General features: G+C 53.3%; 1 protein-coding gene across 8 annotated transcripts; it reads left to right on the top strand.

Moving 5' to 3' along the window:
* The first annotated feature begins 1537 nt into the window (after window positions 1-1537).
* On the top strand, window positions 1538-22841 carry MAN2A2 (mannosidase alpha class 2A member 2). 8 transcript variants are annotated; one of them, XM_067697194.1, is made up of 25 exons: window positions 1538-1723; window positions 1983-2185; window positions 3042-3191; window positions 3763-4020; window positions 4092-4236; window positions 6154-6325; window positions 6775-6902; window positions 7119-7292; window positions 7655-7841; window positions 10309-10486; window positions 10794-10996; window positions 11203-11385; window positions 11558-11672; window positions 11907-11974; window positions 12142-12307; window positions 12827-13063; window positions 13289-13411; window positions 13708-13822; window positions 14085-14218; window positions 14400-14541; window positions 16940-17073; window positions 17402-17476; window positions 19035-19229; window positions 19394-19504; window positions 20251-22841. In XM_067697194.1, the coding sequence occupies exons 3-25, from the start codon at window positions 3060-3062 to the stop codon at window positions 20401-20403; spliced, it is 3528 nt and encodes a 1175-aa protein (XP_067553295.1). In that variant the 5' UTR covers window positions 1538-1723; window positions 1983-2185; window positions 3042-3059; the 3' UTR covers window positions 20404-22841. The 8 variants fall into 8 exon arrangements, 7 of the variants coding, with proteins under 7 accessions (XP_067553295.1, XP_067553286.1, XP_067553304.1 ...); XM_067697185.1 differs by having other exon boundaries at window positions 1538-1838; XM_067697203.1 differs by lacking the exons at window positions 1538-1723; window positions 1983-2185 and adding an exon at window positions 2212-2475.
* The last annotated feature ends 1367 nt before the right edge of the window (window positions 22842-24208 follow it).

The raw sequence follows: 24208 nt of genomic DNA, 5'->3' as shown, positions 1-24208 counted from the left end.
CCCACCCTCCTCCCCCCACTTAGAGTGTAGCTGCAGGTCATAAAATTGTCTGACTGCAGTTGAGTTGGCTTCTTAGCCACAGACATACCTACCATCGTGCTGCCTGTCATCTGGTCCCTCTGGTTCAGTGCTGTCCTGTGACGAGGGAAATCCGACACCATGCTGGTCTTGCATTTGCCGTCTGTGTGAGTAATAGCCGTCTGGATCCTCTGGGGCTTGTCATCCTCTTACTGGCTGGGTCTCATGGAAATGTGGTAGGCACACCTGGCAGCTGCACAGTGATTTGTGCGAAAGGACTTGTGGCCTTGTTAGCTACCAGGCTGCACTTAGGGAATGCTTGACCTCTTGACAGAGGGGAACTTTTTGGAGTGATGAGAAAGTGATATTTTGATCTGAGTGGTGATTATACTTCTATATCCATTTATATACATGAGCAGCACACTTAAGACTTGTGCCATATACTGTAAGTTGTATCTCAGTTAAAAAAAAAAAAGAAAAGAACCACCAGAGAATCAATAAGAGCTCTTGAAAATAAGATTATGATTGCCAAAATGGAAAATTCAGTAGACAGGTCGGAAGATAAATTTCCCAGAACACAGGACAAAACACAGAGACACAGAGGATGACGAACCCAGCCTAGGTCTACCACCTTAGTAACAGGCATGCTAGTTGGCAAATAAACCTAGAAAAATGTTTCTGATGGTGATAAAAGAAATGGGAGTTAAAACAATGAGATGGGTTTGTAAATCTGGTTAATCAACCAAAAAGTTGCTTAAGCAATTTTCAACAGTTTGTAATTGGCGGTGGAAACTGGCACAACCCTTTTGGGGAGCAACAGAATGCCAAGTATCATCAGTCATATCAGTCCTTAGCTTTGGCCCAGGTAACCTCACCGCTGAAAGTTTGTTCTAAGGTAATAGTTTAAAAAGAAGACATGTGGAATTCATGGAGATGTTCACTGGCGTGGTTTATTATGCTGCAAAATTATAAACAACCTAAATGTCCAGTAAAAGAACAAGCAAGAAAATTATAGGCCTTACAGGAGGCAAGCACGGAAAGGGGCCGTGATTAACGCACGGTACCAACAGGAGGCAGCACCCCTTTGCCTGAGGAGCGTAACTGCATCTAATTAAGGATACCTACACCAGAACCGGGAGGGAGCTGGAAAATGTACTTCACCGTTCGGTTGGTGAAATGGAGGAGGAATGTTTCTACTACTGCTAATTAATGAGCTTACTCTAGGAAGACTCAGTAAAACCTCAAGTTGCGCGCCCCTCCTCACGGACCCGCAGCTCTCCCAGGCCGGGTCCGGGCTGCGGCTGCGGCTGCGCACTGCGGACCCTCTGCCGGCGGCGGGGGCCACGGCGCACACCGCACCGGAAGCGCCGGGCCGGCCCGCCGTAGCTGAGATAGGGACGCCAGTGGCCCGACTCGCCCGGCTCGGCGGGGCGCACCGCAGGCGGAGGCGGGGCCGAGGCGAGGAGGCGGGGCTGGGGTGGCGCGGGGGCGCGGCGAGGCTGTCCCCGCCCCGCACGCCGCTCTGCCCGGCGGCCTCCAGCGTGGGGAACCGGCGCCGGCGGCCTGGCCTCTGTGGGAGCGATTGGTGGCCGGACGCCCGCCTTCGCCTGCGTCGCTGCCTCCGCGCGGGCCGCCCTACCCGGGGATGTGAGGGGCGCAGCTCGGCCGGCGGGGCCCGGAGCGGCACGGAAGCCGGCCGCAGACGGTAACGCGCTGGGCGGGCGCGGGCAGGGCTCCGGTTGCCCCGGCCGAGGCCGGGCTTGAGCGGCAGGAGCGCGTGCGGCGCTTTGGAGTCGGAGGCGGCCCGAGCTCCCGCACGGGTCAGTTGCCGTTGCGGTCCCGGGGCCCGGCAGAGCCGGGGAGGGTCGAGGGCCGGGAGGGGGCTGGGCCGGCGAGCGGGCGAGTAGCCGAAGACCCGGCGGCAGGTGCCGGCCCCCCTCTGAGATCTAACTCTCTCTCCCCAGCTCCACCTACTTTGGCCTGGACTCAGCCTCCCAGGGCTAAAAATATTGACCGGAGGCTCCTGAGCGGAATAAGATCGCGCTAAATAGGGCACAACGCTGCAGAGGCGACAGAGCTCCTCAGCCCGAGGGCTGGAGGAAGACTCCTGAGCTGCCGCTCCCGTCGCCGCTCAGCCGGCAGCTAGCTGTCTCCCTCCGCCCAGCAGGCAAGTGCGGGCCGCGGGCGGTGGCGGAGGACACTGATTCTCTGAAGTTGCCCCACAGCCGAGCAGCTGTGCCTAGCTTTTCCCTACCCAGGTTATCTTTGACATCAATCACTGGTGGCTTCCAGGGGGTCCCCTAAATATTCTGTAAGCAGAAGCTGAAAGTTACCCACTGCAGGAGTCAGAGCTAACAGGGAGAGGACTCTTTATGTTAGAAACATAAGCTGTGGCTTCTTTTTTTATTCATTCTGCATTTCTGAATAAGAGACCAGCTGTGCCAGTCACTGTTTCTGGTGAGTACCAGTCTGATGCAAGCGGGCAGGGAGAAAGGCTTTCTTGTTAGTCTCTTGGGGCTTTGTCTATATTCTTTAAATCAAAATAGATACCAGTATATTCCTCTGAAATTAGAGGCACATGGCCAGGGAGCTTGGACACCCACGTCCTTTAACTGGCTGTGTCTTTCTTGTAGGCAAGCTCTGTGGGCAGCTGGTTATAATCAGGAAGTTGTATGGCGAACTCAGGAGTCACAGCTGGGAAGTTTTGTCTTCCGGGCGTGTTTTTTAATAGCATCTGCCTGGGAGAGAGCATCATCTCCACCCTAGGGGCAAAGCTGCTACCAGGACCAGGCAGGACCGGCCTCACATGTGCCTCTTACTAGTGCTTTCTGTGTCTCAGCCAAGAGAATACGATCCAGGTTGGGTCAGGATCCATAGCCAGTGTCGGGATTCGGTGCTTAGAAGCTTTCTTTTCTTTGGTGTTCTTCGGGAGCAGCCCTCAGGAACTCCTTGGGGCATTTGGTGGAAAGGCCACCAAAGGGATTTTTGCCTGCTGGAGCTACATGTGGTGTCCCTCCGGCCAGGTGTGTGTGGAGGCCAGTATGAAGCTGAAAAAGCAGGTGACAGTGTGTGGGGCTGCCATCTTCTGTGTGGCTGTCTTCTCACTCTACCTTATGCTGGATCGAGTGCAGCATGATCCCACCCGACACCAGAACGGTGGGAACTTCCCCCGGGTGAGTCATGCCTGATTGCTGATCTCTTCATACACAAATCATCTGGGATCGGGTTATTGCCCCAGCTGGAGAGTCATGTCAGCCCAGGGCAAGAACATTCCTTCCCAATAGGCAGATTTTCTAGAAACTCAAAGCTGAAAGCAGTGATGGCAAAAAGAAAGGAGGGAGGGAAAATGGCAATATGTACTGCTGCTCTGTCCTCCTGAATTATTGGCAGACATTGCTAATGGATTGCAGCATCCCTTCCCACTAAGCCCCAGTGCAGTCCTTGTCAGCACAATGCTCCTGAGAGGCAATGCCGATTGTTGAGAATAGGCATGGGAGGTGAAATCTTTGCCATCCATAAGCTAGAGAGTGAGGGTACTCCCAACCCAAGTGGATTGCAGTCTTCAGTAGTGATTCACACTTCTTCCCTTATCTGACCAGAGCAATCCAGCCCTGTAGGCTCATGGTCCTGCCTTTGACTGGGGAGGGAAGGATCATAGTCAGGCCTCAGGTGGTGGGCCCCATGCAGAGATCCTTCTTGTGACATAATGAGCTGGGAGTGATTGCTTTTTGGTTTTTTTGGCAGAGTCAAATTTCTGTGCTGCAGAACCGCATTGAACAGCTGGAGCAGCTGTTGGAGGAGAATCATGAGATCATCAGCCACATCAAGGACTCTGTGCTGGAGCTGACAGCCAACGTGGAGGGCCCACCTGCCCTGCTGCCGTACTATATGTCCAATGGCTCCTGGGTGGTGCCACCAGAGCCCCGACCCAGCTTCTTCTCCATCTCCCCTCAAGACTGCCAATTTGCTTTGGGGGTCCGGGGCCAGAAGCCAGAGCTGCAGGTAAGAGTCAGAACTGGCAGGGACCCACAGTGGCCATGGCTGGGGCACTGAGCTGCTCTCCTGCCTGGCAGATGCTGACTGTATCAGAGGAGTTACCATTTGACAACGTGGATGGCGGCGTGTGGAAGCAAGGCTTTGACATCTCTTATAGCCCGCACGACTGGGACACCGAAGACCTGCAGGTGTTTGTGGTCCCTCACTCTCACAATGACCCAGGTGAGGGCCCAGCAGACCCTGGGAGCCAGGGTGTGGAGTGGGCTTTCTCTTTTACTTTTTTAAATTTTTGTTGGAGTATAGTTGATTTAAAATGTTGTATTAGTTTCTGCTGTACAGCAAAGTGAATCAGTTATACGTACACACATATACATTCTCTTTTAGATTCTTTTCCCATATAGGTGTTCTCAGAGTATTGAGTAGAGTTCCGTGTGCTGTACAGCAGGTCCTTATTAGTTATCTGTTTTATGTATAGTACTGTGTATATGTCAGTCCCAATCTCCCAATTTATCCCTCCCTCTTCTCCCCCCTGGTAACCATAAGTTTGTTTTCTATATCTGTGACTCTATTTCAGTTTTGTAAGTAAGTTCATTTGTACCATTTTTTTAGATTCCACATGTAAGTGACATCATATGGTGTTTGTCTTTCTCTGTCTGACTTACTTCACTCAGTATGACAATCTCTAGGTCCATCCAAGTTGCTGCAAATGGGATTTCTTTTTTATGGCTGAGTAATATTCCTTTGTATATATGTACCACATCTTCTTTATCCACTCCTCTGTTGATGGACATTTAGGTTTCTTCCATGTCTTGGCTATTGTGAATAGTGCTGCAGTGAACATTGGGGTGCATGTATCTTTTTGAATTATGGTTTTCCCCGGATATATGCCTGGGAGTGGGATTGCTGGATCATATGGTAGTTCTATATTTAGTGTGGGTTTTTTTTTGCAGTACGTGGGCCTCTCACTGTTGTGGCCTCTCCCGTTGCGGGGCACAGGCTCCAGACGCGTAGGCCCAGCGGCCATGGCTCACGGGCCCAGCCGCTCCGCGGCATGTGGGATCTCCCCAGACCAGGGCATGAACCCGCGTCCCCTGTATCGGCAGGCGGACTCCCAACCACTGCGCCACCAGGGAAGCCCTATATTTAGTTTTTTAAGGAACCTCCATACTGTTCTCCATAATGGTTGTACCAGTTTACATTCCCACTAACAGTGTAGGAGAATCCCCTTTTCTCCACACCCTCTCCAACATTTATTATTTGTAGATTTTTTTGATGATGGCCATTCTTACCGGTGTGAGGTGTTACCTCATTGTAGTTTTGATTTGCGTTTCTCTACTAATTAACGATGTTGAGCATCTTTCATGTGCTTTTGGGCCATCTGTATGTCTTCTTTGGAGAAATGGCTATTTAGGTCTTCCGCCCATTTTTTCATTGGGTTCTTTTTTGATATTGAGCTCCGTGAGCTGCTTGTATATTTTGGAGATTAATCCTTTGTCCGTTGCTTCATTTGCAAATATTTTCTCCCATTCTGAGGGTTGTCTTTTCGTCTTGTTTATGGTTTCCTTTGCTGTGCAAAAGCTTTTAAGTTTAATTAGGTCCCATTTGTTTATTTTTACTTTCATTACTCTAAGAGGTGGATCAAAAAAGATATTGTTGTGATTTATGTCAGAATGTTCTGCCTATGTTTTACTCTAAGAGTTTTATAGTATCCAGCCTTACATTTAGGTCTTTAATCCATTTTGAGTTTATTTTTGTGTATGGTATTAGAGAGTGTTTTAATTTCATTCTTTCACATGTAGTTGTCCAGTTTTCCCAGCACCACTTATTGAAGAGACTGTCTTTTCTCCATTGTATATTCTTGCTTCCTTTGTCGTAGATTAGTTGACCATAGGTACATGGGTTTATCTTCGGACTTTCTATCCTGTTTTATTGATCTATATTTCTGGTTTTGTGCCAGTGCCATACTGTTTTGATTACTGTAGCTTTGTAATATAGTCAGAAGTCAGGGAGCCTGATTCCTCCAGGTCTGTTTTTCTTAACATTGCTTTGTCTGGGGTGGGCTTCCTGATGGCAAAGGTAAGGGAGGGACAGTTGAAGAAGATGGTGGCATCCTCAGGGGACCCTATGTTGGCTTCCCAGGCTGGCTCAAGACCTTTGACAAGTACTACACAGAGCAGACACAGCATATTCTCAACAACATGGTGTCCAAGCTGCAAGAGGACCCCCGGCGGCGCTTCATCTGGGCGGAAGTCTCCTTCTTCGCCAAGTGGTGGGACAACATCAATGCCCAAAAGAGAGCAGCAGTCCGAAGGCCAGTGCCAGTTGGGGAGGCAGGAGGGCTATTCTCTGGGCCCTAGGATGGGTGTGAAGTCCTCTCCTGGAGCTGCAGGCGCCAAGGTGTCAGGGAGAGGCAGGGGGAACCTTGGCAGAGATGAGGAGTGAGGGTAGAGGGGCCAGGAATGAGAAGGCAAGAACTGATTTGAGGGTCACTAGTGTTAGGAGAAATCAAAGTAGTGTGAGCACAGGGAAGAGAAAGCATAGGGCCTGGCCCCTGGAAGCGCAGACAGAGATCCAGGAATAAGCAGAGCCAGGACAGCATGGAGGTTGGCTGGAGAGAGAGGAGGGCGCATGTCTGTTGTCTTGGTCCTGGGTTTGGGTGAACTGGCTTAGTGAGGCCAGTACACACAGGTCCCGGCATCTGGTTGGCAGGACTGAGCAGAGGGTCTCTGCCCCAGGCTGAGTGTGAGTCCTTAACTCCAGGCTGGTGGGAAACGGGCAGCTGGAAATTGCAACAGGAGGCTGGGTAATGCCGGATGAGGCCAACTCCCACTACTTTGCATTGATTGACCAGCTCATTGAGGGACACCAGTGGCTGGAGAAAAACCTCGGTGAGTCCGGGCTCAGCAGTGGGAGTCTGTCCCCATAGCTGGGCCCAGAGGACAGCAGGGGGCTCTAAGGCACAAGCATTGGCAGGGAGTGCTTCTTTTCTAGGCTAATTCCACCAGCGTGGGTGTGGTGTGATGGCAAGACGGGATCTGGGGCCCCTGTGCCGGGAGACCAGGCCCTGAGGCATTCAGGCCTCTGGCTTCCATGCCCCTGCCCAGGTGCAACCCCGCGCTCAGGCTGGGCAGTGGACCCCTTTGGATACAGCCCCACCATGCCTTACCTGCTGCGCCGTGCCAACCTGACCAGCATGCTGATTCAGAGGGTACATTATGCTATCAAGAAGCACTTTGCTGCCACCCACAGCCTGGAGTTCATGTGGAGGCAGACCTGGGGTAAGGCCAGGTAGGGTGGAGGGGGGTCACAGCAGTGGTTCCCACTGGGAAAGGGCAGGGATATCAGAAATAAGACCCATCTGTCCTTTAGAGCAGACCAACAAACACTGGTGCAGACCGTCAGAAGCTCTCTCCTTCAGGTTAGGTGGGGATCACATTGATCTCTGGCCTCTGTGGAGCCTGCTGTCTGTCTCCTGGAGGAGCTGTGGGCTCTAGAGCCCTCCCTGTGTCCTGACCATTGGCCTGCATGTCCTCTGCAGCCTTAAGTCTAGTTCACGCCTTTAGCTGGAGCAGATCCCCTCCCACCCCCAGCATCCCTGTGCCCAGCTCCAGGGGCTGACGGCTTGGTGTGTTTTCTATAGATTCGGACTCCAGCACAGACATCTTCTGCCACATGATGCCTTTCTACAGCTATGACGTCCCCCATACATGTGGCCCGGATCCCAAGATCTGCTGCCAGTTTGATTTCAAGCGCTTGCCCGGGGGGCGCATCAACTGCCCTTGGAAGGTGCCACCCCGGGCTATCACAGAGACAAATGTGGCCGAGAGGTACTTGCTCCCAGACCTGGACTAGGTGTGGTGGTGTCATTTTCACTCTGCAGAGGAGTCAGGAGACCTGGCTTCTGGTCTGGGCTCTGCTGCACAGGGGCTTCGGGTTCCACATTCATAAAATGGGGGTGGGCTCGGTTGGTGAGTTCAGGCCCACAGCCCTTGCAGTGACAGTTCCTTTACTGTGTTTTCCTGGAAAACTAGAGTGAGTGGCTCTAAGGAACCACCTTTTCCAGAATGGTTTTATTTTCCCAAATGAGTATGTTTTCCAGTGTCCTAACAAACTGTCGGAGCCAGTGGACTGACTGAGGCAAGTAATTCTCAGATTAGATCCAGTGCCTTACAACCTTCAGTCTGGTATGCCTACATTAAGCTCAGGCCTCCTGCCTTGGCTTGAAGTCACCCGGGATCCTCAGTGCTCTGTGCACCCAGAATCCCATTCAGATGCACATTCTGTCCCGCCCAACAGCCTCCAGCCTCTGAGAAAACAGACCTGTTCCCTTTGAGAGAGTCCTTAGGGACCCCAAAAGATGTTGCTGAAATTAGCTCCCCTGGGAAAAGGTGGATTAAGAGAGAGGTAAACAATTATTTAGCCAGAACTGGACTGGCCTTAAGAATATAACAAGTTGAACGGGTTTTCATGTTGCAATCCTCCGATTTCCATGATGTCCAAGAGGTGAAACATGTGACCAGAAGGAAAAGAAAGTGGTCTTTCGTTTCCAGAATCCAGAAATCTAAATGCTGATTCCAAGCAAGAATCTAGGGCTTTTAAGGCATGCTTTTTCTGAAAGCAGCAGCTGTGATCTACAGATGCCAGGCCAGGTTTACAGAGAGCAAGTCATGGGAGATAACCTCATTTTCTCCTTTAAATTTATTTATTTTATTTTTGGCTGTGTTGGGTCTTCCTTGCTGTGCGCGGGCTTTTCTCTGGTTGTGGTGAGCAGGGGCTACTCTTCGTTGCGGTGCACGGGCTTTTCACTGCGGTGGCTTCTCTTGTCACAGAGCACGGGCTCTAGGTGCGCAGGCTTCAGTAGTTGTGGCACGGGGGCTCAGTAGTTGTGGCTCACGGGCTCTAGAGCACAGGCTCAGTAGTTGTGGCGCACGGGCTTAGTTGCTCCGCGGCATGTGGGATCTTCCCGAACCAGGGATTGAACCCGTGTCCCCTGCATTGGCAGGCGGATTCTTAACCACTGCGCCACCAGGGAAGCTCTCGTTTTCTCCTTTAAAGGGCTTACAAGGATGATAAGTTAGGGGAAGGTGGTATTTGAGAAGTCCTTTCTTGAGAGCAAAATGGAACAGAACAAGCTGCACTAGCATGGCTAAGTACATTAGTGGCTGGTTGAACTGTAACACCCATAACATGCCAATTACCAGGCTGGTCTAAAAAGAGAAAGAGGCTTTAATGCCACAGGTCTCTGTTTTTCTGTTGATAACATTAATGACTTGGATGAAAAAGGAAATAATAAATGTTTATGTAGAACAGTGCCAGGCACTGTTCTAAGTGCTTAACAAATATTAATTCACTCAGTTCATTGTAATTCTCATAATACTATGGCAGTAGGTACTGATGTTTTTCTCATTTTATAGAAACTGAGGCCCAGAGAGGTTAAGTAAGTTGTCCAAGGTCACACAGCTAGTGCATACAGTGCTAGTGTTGGTGTAGTCCAGTCCCCAAGTCTAGGCTCTTCAGTCTAGGGCTGTGCTGCATCACTAACTGGTGGCAAACAAAGCTGGAGTGTCAGAGTCAGGATCCCAAAAGATCTCAGTAGGTTGGGACGTGGGTTGAACCTAACCAGATAAGATTAGATAAATGTAAGGTTCTACCCTTAGCTTCAGCAGACAGAATAGGAAAGTTCAGGATGAGAAAATATCTTGCTGGGCCGCATGCACAGAAAACATGATCACTGATGTCAGCATGGTGGGGTGACAGTGGGGGCCGCCAGACATGCCTGTATAAGCACACACCGCTCCCACGGCAGCTCTGGCCAGACTAGGGGGTGTGGCCTGCCTTCCCCCGAACTCCCATATTCAGCGCTGGGCCCCGCACTCTGGGATCCTGGCAGACGGGCTACTCAAGAGAACTGCTGGTGACTGGATTCTCAGCTGCTATGTAGGGACCAAATGGGGGGCTGGGATTGCAGAGGCTGATGAGAAAGCGCAGGGGAATGCTTACACATCTTGGATATGTCTGAGAGACCATCATGGGGAAGGAGGACTGGTTTGTTCTTTGTGGTATCCAAGGGCAGAACTGGGGCCAGGGAATTGAAACCATGCATCAGGAAGAACTCTCTAGTTGTTTGGAGAACACTGGGCTCCCTGGGACTGGGTTTCACCCCATGAGGTATCTACCCCCAAGCCGAGTGACTCTGTGATGAGGATGTATCAGAGGGCTCCTCTCAGGCTGGCTCTGCTGAGGATCCTATAATGTGAGACTCCATGTGGGGCCCGTCCCCCTTCCCACCTGCAGGGCAGGCCTGCTCCTGGACCAGTACAGGAAGAAGTCCCGGCTCTTCCGAAGCAACGTCCTCCTGGTGCCGCTGGGCGATGACTTCCGATATGACAAGCCCCAGGAGTGGGATGCCCAGTTCTTCAACTACCAGCGGCTCTTCGACTTCCTTAACAGCAAGCCTGATCTCCACGTGCAGGTGTGAAGGGACACTCACCGGGGAGGGGTCCTCGGTGGTGCTGCAGCCCAGCCCTTCCTGTGAGGTTTCATGCTCCCCGATACTGCTCCAAAGCAGGGGTTCATTCCCAACTCTGGGCACGGTTTCCCTTTTATGTCACAGTTCTTTCCCAGGTTCCTCAGCTTCTTGAGGCCCAGAAGGTAGGACATGGTGACTACTCTCTGCATAGGCAAACATCCTTGCCCCTAGCCTCCACTGCAGCACTGGGGGGCCGCAATTCCCAGAAGACTCTGGAACTGATGGAAGCGGTTTTTGGTGGTCCCCACAGGCCCAGTTTGGCACCCTCTCCGACTATTTTGATGCTCTATACAAGAGGACAGGGGTGGAGCCAGGGGCCCAGCCTCCAGGGTTTCCTGTGCTGAGCGGGGATTTCTTCTCCTACGCGGACCGGGAGGACCATTACTGGACAGGCTATTACACTTCGCGGCCTTTCTACAAGAGCTTGGACCGTGTCCTGGAAGCGCACCTGCGGTGAGACCTGCCCCCCCTTCCAGGCTGGAGGGATAGAGTAAGCCTTTGAGGTTTAAGGAGGGGCTGGATTGGCTCAGAAGGGACTAGAAGGGCATGGAGACCAAGACAAGTGGAGAAGGGGTGAAAGGAAGAGGAGTGGGCCTTGCAGAGTGAGGGTGGGCCCTAGGGAGCTGGATGGCAGGAGGCTGACTTCTCTCTCTGGGCAGGGGGGCAGAGATTCTGTACAGCCTGGCTGTGGCTCATGCCCGGCGCTCTGGAGTGGCCAGCCTGTACCCGCTCTCAAACTTCGCCCTTCTGACGGAAGCTCGGCGCACACTGGGACTCTTCCAGCACCACGACGCTATCACTGGCACTGCCAAGGAGGCAGTTGTTGTGGACTATGGGATCAGGTGGGAGCCCTCTCCTCTTCCCCATCAGCTCCACGCCTTGACCCGCTGTCCCAAAAGGGAGGATGCACCGGGCAGTCAGTGGGCAGGCCTGCCAAGGGCTCGCCCTGTTGGCAGGTGGACAGTGTCTCGGTGGTCACCTCTCCCATGGTCCCTCTCCTGCCTGCCCTCCCAGGCTTCTGCGCTCCCTTGTCAACCTGAAGCAGGTGATCATTAACGCAGCTCACTATCTGGTGCTGGGGGACAAGAAAAGCTACCGCTTTGACCCTGAGTCACCCTTCCTGCAAATGGTGAGCCCCGCTCCTGCACCTGCTCAGGGGGACCCTCTGGTGTGCAGTCCTGTGCCGAGAACTGTGGTGCAAGGGCATTGTCCTTCTTTTCCTTCCCAGTCCTGGAGTGAAAGCTCTGTGCCTGGCGCAGCTGCTGGTCCCCATCTGGGACACGTTTGGGGGGTGGGGGGAGGCAAGACTCCGAGTCAGGCCAAGCCCCATGATAGTTCTTTCTTCCCATCCACTTCATTCCAGGATGACACCCGCTTAAATCACGATGCCCTACCAGAGCGCACAGTGATCCAGCTGGATACCTCACCCAGGTGAGCCGGGCTGGGCCAGGCGCAGAGACAAAGCCCCTTCCTGGCTCTGGGCACCCCCCCACCCCCACCCTGCCGAACCACTGAGGGATTCTTGGCCTGGCCACTGTTCCTGCTTCCACTGCCCCCAGAGCAGTGGCCTCCTGGATGAGCCTACTTTCTGTTCACAGGTACGTGGTGCTGTTCAACCCACTGGAGCAGGAGCGGCTCAGCGTGGTGTCCCTTCTGGTCAGCTCTCCCCGGGTGCGGGTCCTTACAGAGGAGGGTCAGCCCCTGGCTGTGCAGGTCAGCGCGCACTGGAGCTCTGCCACTGACATGGTCCCTGACGTCTACCAGGTGAGGCGGGAGCTTGGCAGGTGGGGCCCGGCCTCGGCCCTCTGTGCTGATCCTTGGCCTCTCCCCGGAGCCCCACACTGCCCACGGACACTGGCTTCCCACCCTCCTGCTTGCAGCCCTCTTACTCCCCAGGTTGGGGACCAGAGTCTTGGGGAGGGGGGTTGCCCAGAGGACAGTCACTCCTGGGCTTTGAGTCTGTCCTTGAAAGGAAGGGGAAGTTTCGTATAGTATGATAACAGTAAAAATGGCAGTTATGCTGCCCCATCGTTTGTTCATTCAACAAATATTTATTGAAAGCTTAACGTGTGTTTACCATCTCATAGTTTTCCAAATATCATTTGAGACTCATGAAAGTCTGACGAGGGGCAAGTGACATCACCTGTGCTTTGGGCGGAGGGCACCGAGGCCCCAGTGGGTGCAGGGACTTGCTCAGCCTCTCAGGGCCAGAACCCCAGGCCTGCATCCAAGACTGACACCCATGCCGTGGCCAACGCTTCCTCACCCTTCCCGTGCCCGCAGGTGTCTGTGCCCGTCCGCCTGCCGGCTCTGGGCCTGGGCGTGCTGCAGCTGCAGCTGGGTCTGGACGGGCCCCGCACGCTGCCCTCCTCCGTGCGTGTCTACCTGCATGGGCGGCAGCTGTCCGTCAGCAGGCACGAGGCGTTCCCTCTACGCGTCATTGACTCTGGCACCAGCGACTTCGCCCTCAGCAACCGCTATATGCAGGTCTGGTTCTCAGGCCTCACCGGGCTCCTCAAGGTAAAGGGCCAGGGGCTGGGAGCCGGAGGAGGGCGCGCATGTCGAGGGGGTCGTGCAAGCTGCCTCCGCACCATGAGTGCACTGCCACCTGACTTGTGGTGGACCCTGGAGCGGGCCGTCCGGGCCCCGAGCTGACAGCACAGGGAAGCAGGGCTGGGCTCCCTCCCGGGGGCGGGCCTGACACGCGGGCGTGGGGCCAGGGGTCAGGGCTGTGTCTCTCGGCAGAGCATCCGAAGGGTGGACGAGGAGCAGGAGCAGCGGGTGGGCATGGAGTTCCTCATCTATGGCACCCGCTCGTCCAAAGACAAGAGTGGAGCCTACCTCTTCCTGCCCGATGGCGAGGCCAAGGTAACTAGAGACACCTTGCAAACCCCAGCAGGCCCTGGAGGCCTCAGGAGCGGAGGGCAGGAAGAAGGGCACGGGCCTTCGTCCAGGGCGACCCTGCCTGCCAGGGTGCCTCGCCTGCACTGCCCCTGCGGGGGGTGGGAGACTGAGGAACGTTGCCTGGGAGCCTGGGCCCGGCTCGGCCAGGGGTCTCAGCCCAGAGCCTGCTGGGAACAAGTCCTCCTGCCTGACCGCGGGCCAGCATCTCCCTGCTTTGCTCTCTGTGCCGTGGGTTCAGCGGCCACCTGCTCTTTCCCCAGCCCTATGTCCCCAAGGACCCTCCCGTGCTGCGCATCACGGAAGGCCCTTTCTTCTCAGAGGTGGTGGCCTACTATGAGCACGTTCACCAGGTAGTCCGGCTTTATAACCTGCCAGGTGAGCCCTGCAGACAAGGAAGGTAGGGAAGGCGGTGCGGGCTCCGTGGGCTGTGATGTGCTCTTTCTTCTGCCTGTTGTCTAGTCATGCATCTGTTCCCAACAGACGTATCATTTGAGATGGGTCTGATTCTTAACTCTCTTGGAGTAGACCTTGGCCAGAAATGCTGGGAATTGCCTGGGGCTTGGGCACAGCCTCTCCCAGCCCAGTCTCTCAGGCTGTGGCTCACGCCGCTCAGCCTCTCCCTTTGTCTTGTGCCCAGGGGTGGAGGGGCTGTCTCTGGACGTGTCATCCCTGGTGGACATCCGGGACTGCGTCAACAAGGAGCTGGCCCTGCGCCTCCACACAGACATTGACAGCCAGGGCACCTTCTTCACGGACCTCAATGGCTTTCAGGTGATGCCTCAGGCCTGGGGCCCCAGAGACCCCATGGAACAGAACTTGAACTGTGTTTACTGCCCGCATCACAGGCCCTGGCAGTGATCTGCTCAGACAGAGCAGGAGGAATCGGAGGCAAGACTGATCGGGGCCCAAATGGTGCCCGGATTCTCTTGATCTGCTGGCCTTGCCCCCGCAGGTGCAGCCCCGGCGGTATCGGAAGAAGCTGCCCCTGCAGGCCAACTTCTACCCCATGCCGGTCATGGCCTGCCTCCAGGACGCACAGAGCCGCCTCACGCTGCACGCTGCCCAGGCCCTGGGCGTCTCCAGCCTCCATGATGGTGAGGGGAGCAGGCGCCGTTCGGGGGGAGAGGGCAAGATCGAGAAGCCCATCCCCGCCACTGAGGCCTGTCCTCTCTGTGGGCCTCTCCATCTTTCCTGTCCATCAGTCACACACCAGCGGGAGATGAAAGGAAGGCAGACACACGCTGTCACCCTCTCCCCTGGTGGAGGCAGCTGTGGAGGTGACTGGGGGTGGGTGGCCTGTTGGATCCCCTCAAGAAGCATCAGGGTATTGAAGGGCGATTCTTAGCTGAGGTGTGCAGCCAACTTCTCGTGACAGGGATGGCAGTAGGGACAGTTGGAAAAGTGTAGTCAGTGTTATAATGAAATATTTAGCAAAGGAGAAAGATACGTCCTGCCTTCCTACCAATGGTCATTAAAAGAGAGAATGACAAAAAAAAAAGAGAGAATGACATTCTTAAGAATCAAAACGAGGCTTCCCTGGTGGTGCAGTGGTTAAGAATCCGCCTGCCAATGCAGGGGACACGGGTTTGAGCCCCGGTCTGGGAAGATCCCACATGCCGCGGAGCAGCTAAGCCCGTGTGCCACAACTGGTGAGCCTGTGCTCTAGAGCCTGTGAGCCACGGCTACTGAGCCTGTGCTCTAGATCCCATGAGCCACAACTACTGAAGCCTGTGTGCCACAGCTACTGAAGCCCGCGTGCCTGGAGCCCGTGCTCCCAACAAGAGAAGCCACCGCAATGAGAAGCCCGCGCACCGCAACAAAGAGTAGCCCCCACTCGATGCAACTAGAGAAAACCCATGCGCAGCAACGAACACCCAACGCAGCCAAACATAAATAAATTAAATAAATAAATTTTAAAAAAAAAGAATCAAAATGAGGACATGAGGAGACTGACCTGGAGCTGGTCACACTGGGCCAGCCCAGGTGGCTCCCATAGCCTCAGGGTAAAGTGAACAGTTTGCACTTAGTGGCCTCTGAGGCCTTCAGGTCGTCTGTCCTTGGGGCAGAGCCTTTGTGCAGGCCTGAGCCAAGAGTGCCCAGTCTAGGCTCTGCGGGGCCAGTGGCGAGCACAGTGGGGACCTGACTCCCTGCTGGAAGGCATGAGGCTCTGCTGCCCCTTTGCCCAATATCACTCTGGTTGTAAAACTCTTAACTCAGCCCAGCAACCTCCCTTGGTCTCTGCCCTTCTGGAAAACAGTGCGCTAACAGGCGATTGTTTTACATGCAAGGGGTCCACTTTAGGATTTGGGGTGCCTTTCTGTGGTTGCTCAGGGTAAAGACTGAGGAACTACGTAAGTCAGAATCGGCTGGGGTGATGGGAGTGCAGATAGAGCTGTCTGTATGGGCTTCTCTCAAGAGATTCTTGAAAAAAACAGATGCTGGGAAAAATCCTCATTCCAACATATGTCAGCTTTGAGTGAGTCCCTTCCCCAGGCATATTTTTATTTTATTTTATTTTTTAATTTGGCTGCGTTGGGTCTTCGTTGCTGCACACGGGCTTTCTCTAGCTGGGGCGAGTGGGGGCTACTCTTCGTCGCGGTGCACGGGCTTCTTATTGGATGGCTTCTCTTGTTGCAGAACATGGGCTCTAGGCATGCCAGTTTCAGTAGTTGTGGCACACGGGCTCAGTAGCCCCGCAGCCTGTGGGATCTTCCTGGACCAGGGCTCAAACCCGTGTCCCCTGCATTGGCAGGCAGATTCTTAACCACTGTGCCATGAGGAATGTCCCCTCAGACATATTTTTAAAAGAAAGGAAAGGTTGGGGACTTCCCTGGAGGTCCAGTGGTTAAGACTCCGTGCTTCCAATGCAGGGGGCGTGGGTTCAATTCCTGGTGGGGGAACTAAGATCCCACATGCTGTGTGCGGTGCAGCCAAAAACAAAAAAAGCAAAGGATCCTCTGCCATCTCTTGTCTGCAGGGCAACCCCAAATAACACCTAATCTGAGCCTCTGCCTGATATGCCATCTGGCTGTCCTCTTGCTCCCTCCTTTTGACAGACGCGGCAGGCAGACCTGGAGTCTGCCCCCACGTAGAACCAGGGCCGGAAGCGTGTGTTCCAGTCACAACAAAATCCGCCCCACCTGAGAAAACCTGCCCCGGGTCAGGGCCTCTGCAGCAGCTGCTGATGGCTGTTGTGTTTGCTGTTCACTTTGTTGTATGTGGCCAGCCTAGAGACGGTTCTCTGCCTGGGCACCCGGGCCAGCCCCGGCTCCTGAGCCGCGGAGCACAGGCAGTGAACTGCCAGGGTCACAGTCCTTCACTCAGCCCCTTCCAGCTCTAGGTTCCATGGTGGCTTTGTGCCCTGGGTGACTCAGCTTCCAGCCAGTTCCCTGGGCTCTTCCCTTGGGGCTTTGGTGGGCTGCTGCTTCCAGAGGTCGGTGTCTGCTTGGGGGTGAGACAGGCAGGCTGGGGGCTCACAGCTAACTTCCCTAGGCCAGCTGGAGGTGATCTTGGACCGGCGACTAATGCAGGACGACAACCGAGGCCTGGGCCAAGGGCTCAAGGACAACAAGAGAACCTGCAACCATTTCCGTCTCCTGTTGGAACGGCGAACCCTGGGCAGGGAGGTAAGTTCTGGGCCTCCCCCTAGGGAGCCAGGTCAGGCTAGGCCCCGTGGGTGGCCCTGGGGTTCCAGCCTAGGGCTTGGGGAGCGTACTAGAGGTGGGCAAGGGTGGCAAGGGTAGCAAGAATAGGGCCTGATTCCCGGGTTGGCGGGGAAGCAAGTCTGATGCTTTGCTGCTCCATCTCATGCAGCCTGGCACCTCCCTCTCCACGGCACCCTGTCGCCTGTGCCCTCCTTGTGCTCATCTCCCACCTTCCCACCCCCGCCCCTGTGTCCTCTAACCTGCTCTGCTCCTGCCCTGCTCATCTCATGGCTTTCTTTGCCCCCACCAGCCTGGCTTTTTCTCCAAACTGGCAGCCATGTTTAGGGGCTTGATCTTTCACAGCAGCAGGAGCGGGCACCGAGAGGTAAGGGCCAGCGATGGGGTGTTGAACTAGTGTTAGTTACTTGTAGCTGGAGTTGGAGCTGGCGGATGGCAGAGCCCACTGCTCCATCTCCCTGTCTGGGGCTCAGTCACTCACTCATCAAATAGCCGCTGGGCACCCGCTATGCTGTAAGGACTGAGAGGACCGCAAATGCATAAGATACTGCCTCAGAGCTCTAGGAATTGACTCGTGAGTATGGGTGGGGGCCAAGTTATGTGTGTGAAAATGCAAGGTCGAAAAGAGGTATGTCCACTGGTCCTGAGGAGTGAGAGAACATAGTGGGCCAAGGGGATCAAGGACAGCTTCCTGGAGGAGATGTCATCCACGCACGTCTTTGATGAATGGGGGTCTGCCCTACACACTTGAACCGAGGCACAGGGTGGGAGGCAGGAAGGAACGTGAATGGGGAGAGCCGTGAGTTCACTCAGCTAGACCAGAGCCGCCTGTGCAGTGTGACAGCCACTAGCCACCTGTGGCCACGTAAACGTATTAAGACAAAACACAAAAACCAATTTGATTCTTCATTCAAACTGGCCACATTTCAAGTGGCTCAGAGGCCACAAGTGGTTAGTAGCTGCTGTGCTAGTGCAGATATAGCATATTTCCCTGATTGCAGAAAGTTCTAGTGGCCAGTGCTGGGCTGCCATGGGGGTAGGTCGGGGCAGACTGTAGTGGGCCTTCAGTGCCTGGCGAAGAGTCTGGACTTCCTCCTGGAGGCCAGTGAGGGATCTGAGCTGGGAGAACACTGTTGGGACTTTGCCCTAAGCATGTCACTCCCACAGCAGGGACTCAGGGGGATCTTCAGGGAGACCGGAGGCAGGGGTGACAGCTTAAAGGCTGTTCAAGCAGGACATTTTGGTGGCTTGAAATGAGCCACGGGAGGGAGAAGCCGGCGATGGGCGTGAGGACGCTGCCGAGGTGGGAATGGAGATCGTGGCTGAGGGAAGTGCGAGATTCTGGACAGTAGGAAGGTGGGTGGTGCTAAGAGCAGAAATCCAGAATATGGAAGAGTAGCCGCCGTGGAGGAAAGTCCAGCTTAGGCCTGTGAGTGTGACGTCTAGGTCAGCCATCTAAGGAGTAGTCCTCAGTCAGCACAGCTGTGGGGACTGCCGGGCCCGAGCATCAGGGCTGGTGCTGTGGATACGGGGTCGAGCTTGAAGCTGCAGGGTTGCCCCAGAGACTTTCTCCATCAGAGGCCCATCCTCCATGGTGAAGCATCTGTCTGTCTGTCTTCCCTTCTTCTCACTGCACTGAGAATCTCTATGTGACAGGAGATGTTGCTGATGGGAGTGTGTGACTCACGATGGTGTTGTGGGAGCAGAAAGCCTCCATAGTTAGAGGAGCGCTGGCCTGGTGAGGTAGCCCTTCCTAAGCTGTGTGACGTGGGAAGTGACCGCATTTGAAGAGTCCTGGAGTCAGGCACCCCTTGTATCCAGACACATCAGGGAAGCTCTCTCCAAAGAAACCGACCTGGACGTGCTGTTACCCTCCTGCTCCCCCCGCTCCACTTCCTCACCCACGTCTCGGGCCAATCTTCCAGGTCCAAGATGGCCCCTCCACCAGCTACCCGTCCCTCCTCAGTCACCTGACTTCCATGTACCTGAACACCCCTGTGCTCGCCCTGCCCGTGGCCAAGAGGCAGCCCCCAGGCCCTGCTCTGTGCTCATTTCGTCCTCTGGCCTCCTCTCTGCCCTGTGACTTCCACCTGCTCAACCTGCGGACGCTCCAGGCAGAGGTGAGTGTCCCGCTCAGTGCTGACCCTCAGGGCGGACCCTGCCCTCCTCGCCCAGACTCCTCCCCGTCCCAGCCCTGCCTGCCGGGCAGAGGCGCTGCTACACCTGTGAGCCCTGCAGAGACCCCCCCCCCCCCCCCCCCCGCTGCCCTGTGGTCTGTCACCAGGATGATAGCTTGCCCTCAGCCGAAACTGCGCTCCTCTTACACCGCAAGGGTTTTGACTGTGGCCTCGAGGCCAAGAACTTGGGCTTCAACTGCACCACAAGCCAAGGCAAGGTGAGCAGGGCCCAGGTGCGGGAAGGGAGAGGAGGGCAGGGAAACAGAGCACTGGGGATGGCAAGCTAAGAGCTTGGTGAGGCGGCAGTGAGGCTGGGCAGCAAGGGGGGAGGTGGCATGGTTATTCTGGGGCTTTACGGAGAGCAAGGGAGAAGCTGTTGACATGTGTTTTCAAAGCCTCTGAGGCCTGGCAGCGGCCAGTTCCAGACAAGGTGTCCAGGTGGAGAATTTCTGTTTCATGTGTACGGACCTCTATCAAACAAATGGAAACACCAGGAATTAAAAACTAAAAGCCATCATACTCTGTTCATTGTTTAAGCCAGCAAAGGCTGGCACTGATAAATGCCTCCGTGTGCTGGGCACCAGTGATTCAGAAGTGAATCAAGACATGATCCCTGCTGGGAGTTCCCTGGCGGTCCAGTGGTTAGGACTCAGTGATTTCACTGCCTTGGGCCAGGTTCAATCCCTGGTCGGGGAACTAGGATCCCGTAAGCCGCATGGCACGGCCAAAAAAAAAAAAGACATGGTCCCTCTCCTCAAAGAGCTCACAGCTCAGTGCAGCAGTTCCTACCCTAAGGTCTGTGGACAGGCTTCAAGGTTGCACAGGCTCACCTGTGTATGTAGGCACCTTGCTGCGGAGAGGCCCATAGCTTCTGTGAGATTCATACAAGTTATATAGAGGAAGAGCAGCAGCATCTGGTGTGTCAGCCCCCAGCACTGCCCTGCGCCTTCTCTCCTCCCCACAGGTGGCCCTGGGGAGCCTCTTCCGTGGCTTGGATGTGGTTTTCCTGCAGCCAACCTCCTTGACATTGCTGTACCCACTGGCCTCGCCCTCCAACAGCACTGACATCTATTTGGAGCCCATGGAGATCGCCACCTTTCGCCTCCGCCTGGGCTAAGGCTTCTTGTGGCCTGAAGAGAAAGTTCATCCACAGAGACGGCCTTTTCACATAAGATCGGGTTGGACATGCCACCCTGGGTCTCCTGTCCTGATCTACCTCTCAGAACTGTGACAGACTGGGCTCTGCCCTCATTTTCTCTTTATCGTTGCTTCTGTGTTCAGGGGCAACCCACAGCCCAGCGTTGGGTGGTTAGGGCAGGCGCCAGTGAGTTGTAGGAGAGAAGGCCCTTGGTCAGAGTGGGCGGTGCCAGCCTCTGCTTTGGGTTGTGCGTGTCCACCTAGTTGGGTGCAGGCTCAAGCACCCATCCTTTCCCCTGAATGGGATGGAGGAGAAGCAGGGGAGCCTGAGTGGGTAATAGCCCAGCATCAGGGTCACAGTAGTCAAGAGCTGGCTCTCGGGGAGTCCTGTGGTTGTGTAAGGGCTACATGTCCTGGTGTGACAGGCAGGAACAGAGCGCTGCCAGGAGGAGGGGGCTGGGGACCGCGAGTTAGCAGTGGGGTGGAGGAGTAGCAGGAATCGCTGCTTTCTGTGATGGCTCCACTCTTAGTGCTCCCTGACCCTCACGCCCTGGCCAGGCGCTGCAGTGTGGCAGGAAGGACTCGTGAAGACTGTCATGACCGGAGCTCATGGGACACTTCAGGTACCAAAACCCCATCTCAGACTGGGCACTTGGTCTGTGTGTTGATTTGTGGAACGGTGGCAGAGGCCACCCTACTTGACTCCTCTTTGGTTCCTGCACTCTGTACACCACTGTCCCGAAGAGCTGCTTCCCATCATGGGGGCATTTGATCGGGCATATTTCCTTTCCCTGGAAAGAAAGTGAAGCCTCCAGCTTGCGGTGGGCAACTCGAGAAAGCTTTCGTCATCATTCCCACAGTCAGCCCTGAAGCTTCGCCTTGGTCATCCTTCCACAGAAGTACTCACTTCCTGGTGCGGGGACTAGGGAGATGCACACTGAGTTAGGAGGCACCGTGGCTGCTCATTAGCCTTCCCTGCAGCTGCGACTATTAGAAAAAAATTTATGATCGTCTCTAGAGATGCTGAAACGATATTCGGTAAAATTGAAAATCTATCCCTTACTAAGCTCTTAGTAAGTTAAGATTACAAAGAAACATCCTAACCTAGACAAAGGTGTCTCTATCTGAAGCCAACAGTCAGTGGCCTTCTAAAGAGTCATATACCACCGGCATTCCCAGTAAAGTCAGAAATTAGTCAAGGACATACTGTTATTCAGCTGTGTTCTGGCACTACTAAACCCCTGCAGTGTGGCAGATAAGAGAGATGAGGGAGGGTTACAGACGCCCGACCTGTACAATCCAACAGGATCAGCTGAAGACCTTAACGGAGCAAACAAGGCACATCACGTTTCTATAAAGATTCTGGTTCTCTCCAGATCAGCTCATACATTCAATGTATTCCAGTGAGATTGGATACTTTTTGGAATTTAATGGGTTCTAACGTTCATTTGGAAGAGTAAATGTGTGAGAATACCAAGAAAATTCTGAATGACGGTGAGTCCGGGATGGTGGTGCTCAGGTGGGTAAAAGACACTTGTCCTACGAGATTTCCCAGGGGACTCTCGACCGACCATGAGTTCAGTCAGAGTGACCTGGAGTGGGATCAGACTGCTGGACCCAAAGGGAGAGCCTAGCATCAGACCCAGGTGTGAGGGGATTTGGTACAGGACCCAAGGAGTATTTTAAGTGGGAAAAAGATGGACTATTTAATAAAGAGTACTTTAAGATAACTGCCTATCTATTAAAGTAAGAATTCTCTACCTCACAGTTTCCACAAAAATTAGCTCTAGAGAGAAAAAACAAAAAAATTACAGAATTACTGAGGAAAATATAGGATATTTTTATACCTTCGGTGTGGGAAGGTCTTTTCTAAACAACATGAAACCTAAAAGATATAATAAGGGAGAAGATAAACAGATTTTACCACCAAAAATATATTGAAAGTTTGCATATGATGGAAACCACCAAGGTTAAAACACAAATGACAGATTTGGGAGAAAATATTTGCAGCGCTTCAAAAATTGGTGAGTACAGTTACTTTAGGAGAATAGCTTGCTTTGGGCTCCTTGGAGCAAGTCACTGGGGCCTGCTAAGCAGCAACCTAAAGATTCAGCAGTGACCAGCTGAGTTCTTCCAGGTCATCCAAGGGCGTTGCTGCCAGCAGCAGGCCAGGACACATGGAATCCTGTCTACATCATAGTGAAAGAATGAAGTTTATCAGTGTGAAGTGCTTAGCACAGTGCCTGGTACATATAAGAGCTCAGTAAATAAGAAGTATAATCATATTAGTAAAGGATTCTAAGCGGTTACACTATAGCAGGCGTTATTTGCAAGTATAATGTAATTTGTAATCAAATGATAAGGGAGAATCTGTGAACCCCCGAGGAAATTAGCAGAATAAAGGCTGTTCTCTCTGGAGGTCTTAGATGTGCAGTGAAGTTATTCATCTGCCAGGAACTGAAATGTTTACTCCTACACGCTGGCCTTTTAGAACTCCATAAGGCAGCATTGCTCAAGGTGTGGTCCAGAATCACCAGAATTCCTTGTTGAAAGTCCAGCTTCCTGGCCTGCCCTGACTGGGGCTCCTCCTTCAGCCCGCAGGCTGAAATGGGCATCTGTGCGGCAGAGCCACGGATCCCAGAGACCGACCTGAAACGAGCAAAAACCAAAACCCTTCCTTAGTGCACGAGAGGAGAGACGGATTCCTTAGCAGAACCTATTGGACCAGTCTCTGGGAGGAGGGGCCAAAGAATCTGCATTCTTAACAAGCTCCCAGGTGAGTCCTCTGCACATGTAATTTGGAAAGGGGCCTACTATTTTAAGGCTAGCGGCAACCCTTTCCCACGGGGCTCTGGCCCTGAGGCCTCACAGTTCTGAGGGTTACATCAAAACCGGAACCGGATCCCTTATATGTACTTGAGAAAGTGTTTGCAGTTCAGGAAAGTGGATTACTTGTGCTTGATTGAAATTTTTTGAATATACTTTTCAGCTTCCATTTCTTAAAGGACACTCAGTTTTACAGTTATTTAGATCCCATTTGCTGCAAGTATTATTGTCTTATGAACTCTTGATAACTGTACCATCTCCATTCTGACAGACTTCCCTTTATGGTATCAAGTAGGAAAAATGCACCTTTCCAGTTCAAAAATGTTTAAAAATTAAATTATGTGTATATGTAATTCAGTTTATAAAATGTGATGTGCAGAGAACTACAGCCTTTGTAGAGACCATAGGCTAAAGTGTTGGTCTGTTTCTTAGATCAATGCCTGGAGTTAAGAATATAAGTAAATTAACCTATAAACCATACTCTGGAATTGGAAAGAACTTAAAAATCATTGTGTCAATGTAATTTGATAATCTGACACACACAATTTCTAATAAGCTATTTTTGAGTGTTTCTTAAAAAAAAAAAAAATCAACCAGGGACCTTAGGAGTAAGGGAGAACTCAGGTGGAAAGAGTGAGCCCAGGGGGCAGACACCCTTTGCCCCAACAGGGCCTGCTTTCAATGCAAGATCCTCTATTAAGTAATACGGAATTTCTCTTCAATTACAAACATGTATGATGTTCTAGAAGGGCACATAGAGGCCATTTAGTCCAACCCTCTCATTTTAATAATGAGGAACTGAGACCCACAGAGGTTACATGAACTCACCTATGTCAGTGGCAAAGCCAATTAAATGTTCTTTCCAGTATGCAATATCGATACCAGGTTATTGAACAAATCAATTTTCAGTGACATAAAACACATTAAAAAAAAAAGGGGGGGGGCTTCCCTGGTGGCGC

The sequence above is a fragment of the Pseudorca crassidens genome, chromosome 1 (assembly GCF_039906515.1).
Source record: "Pseudorca crassidens isolate mPseCra1 chromosome 1, mPseCra1.hap1, whole genome shotgun sequence".
Classification (NCBI taxonomy): Eukaryota; Metazoa; Chordata; class Mammalia; order Artiodactyla; family Delphinidae; genus Pseudorca; species Pseudorca crassidens.
The sequence above is the reverse complement of the archived record's forward strand: the minus strand, read 5'-3'. Positions and strand labels throughout refer to the sequence as shown.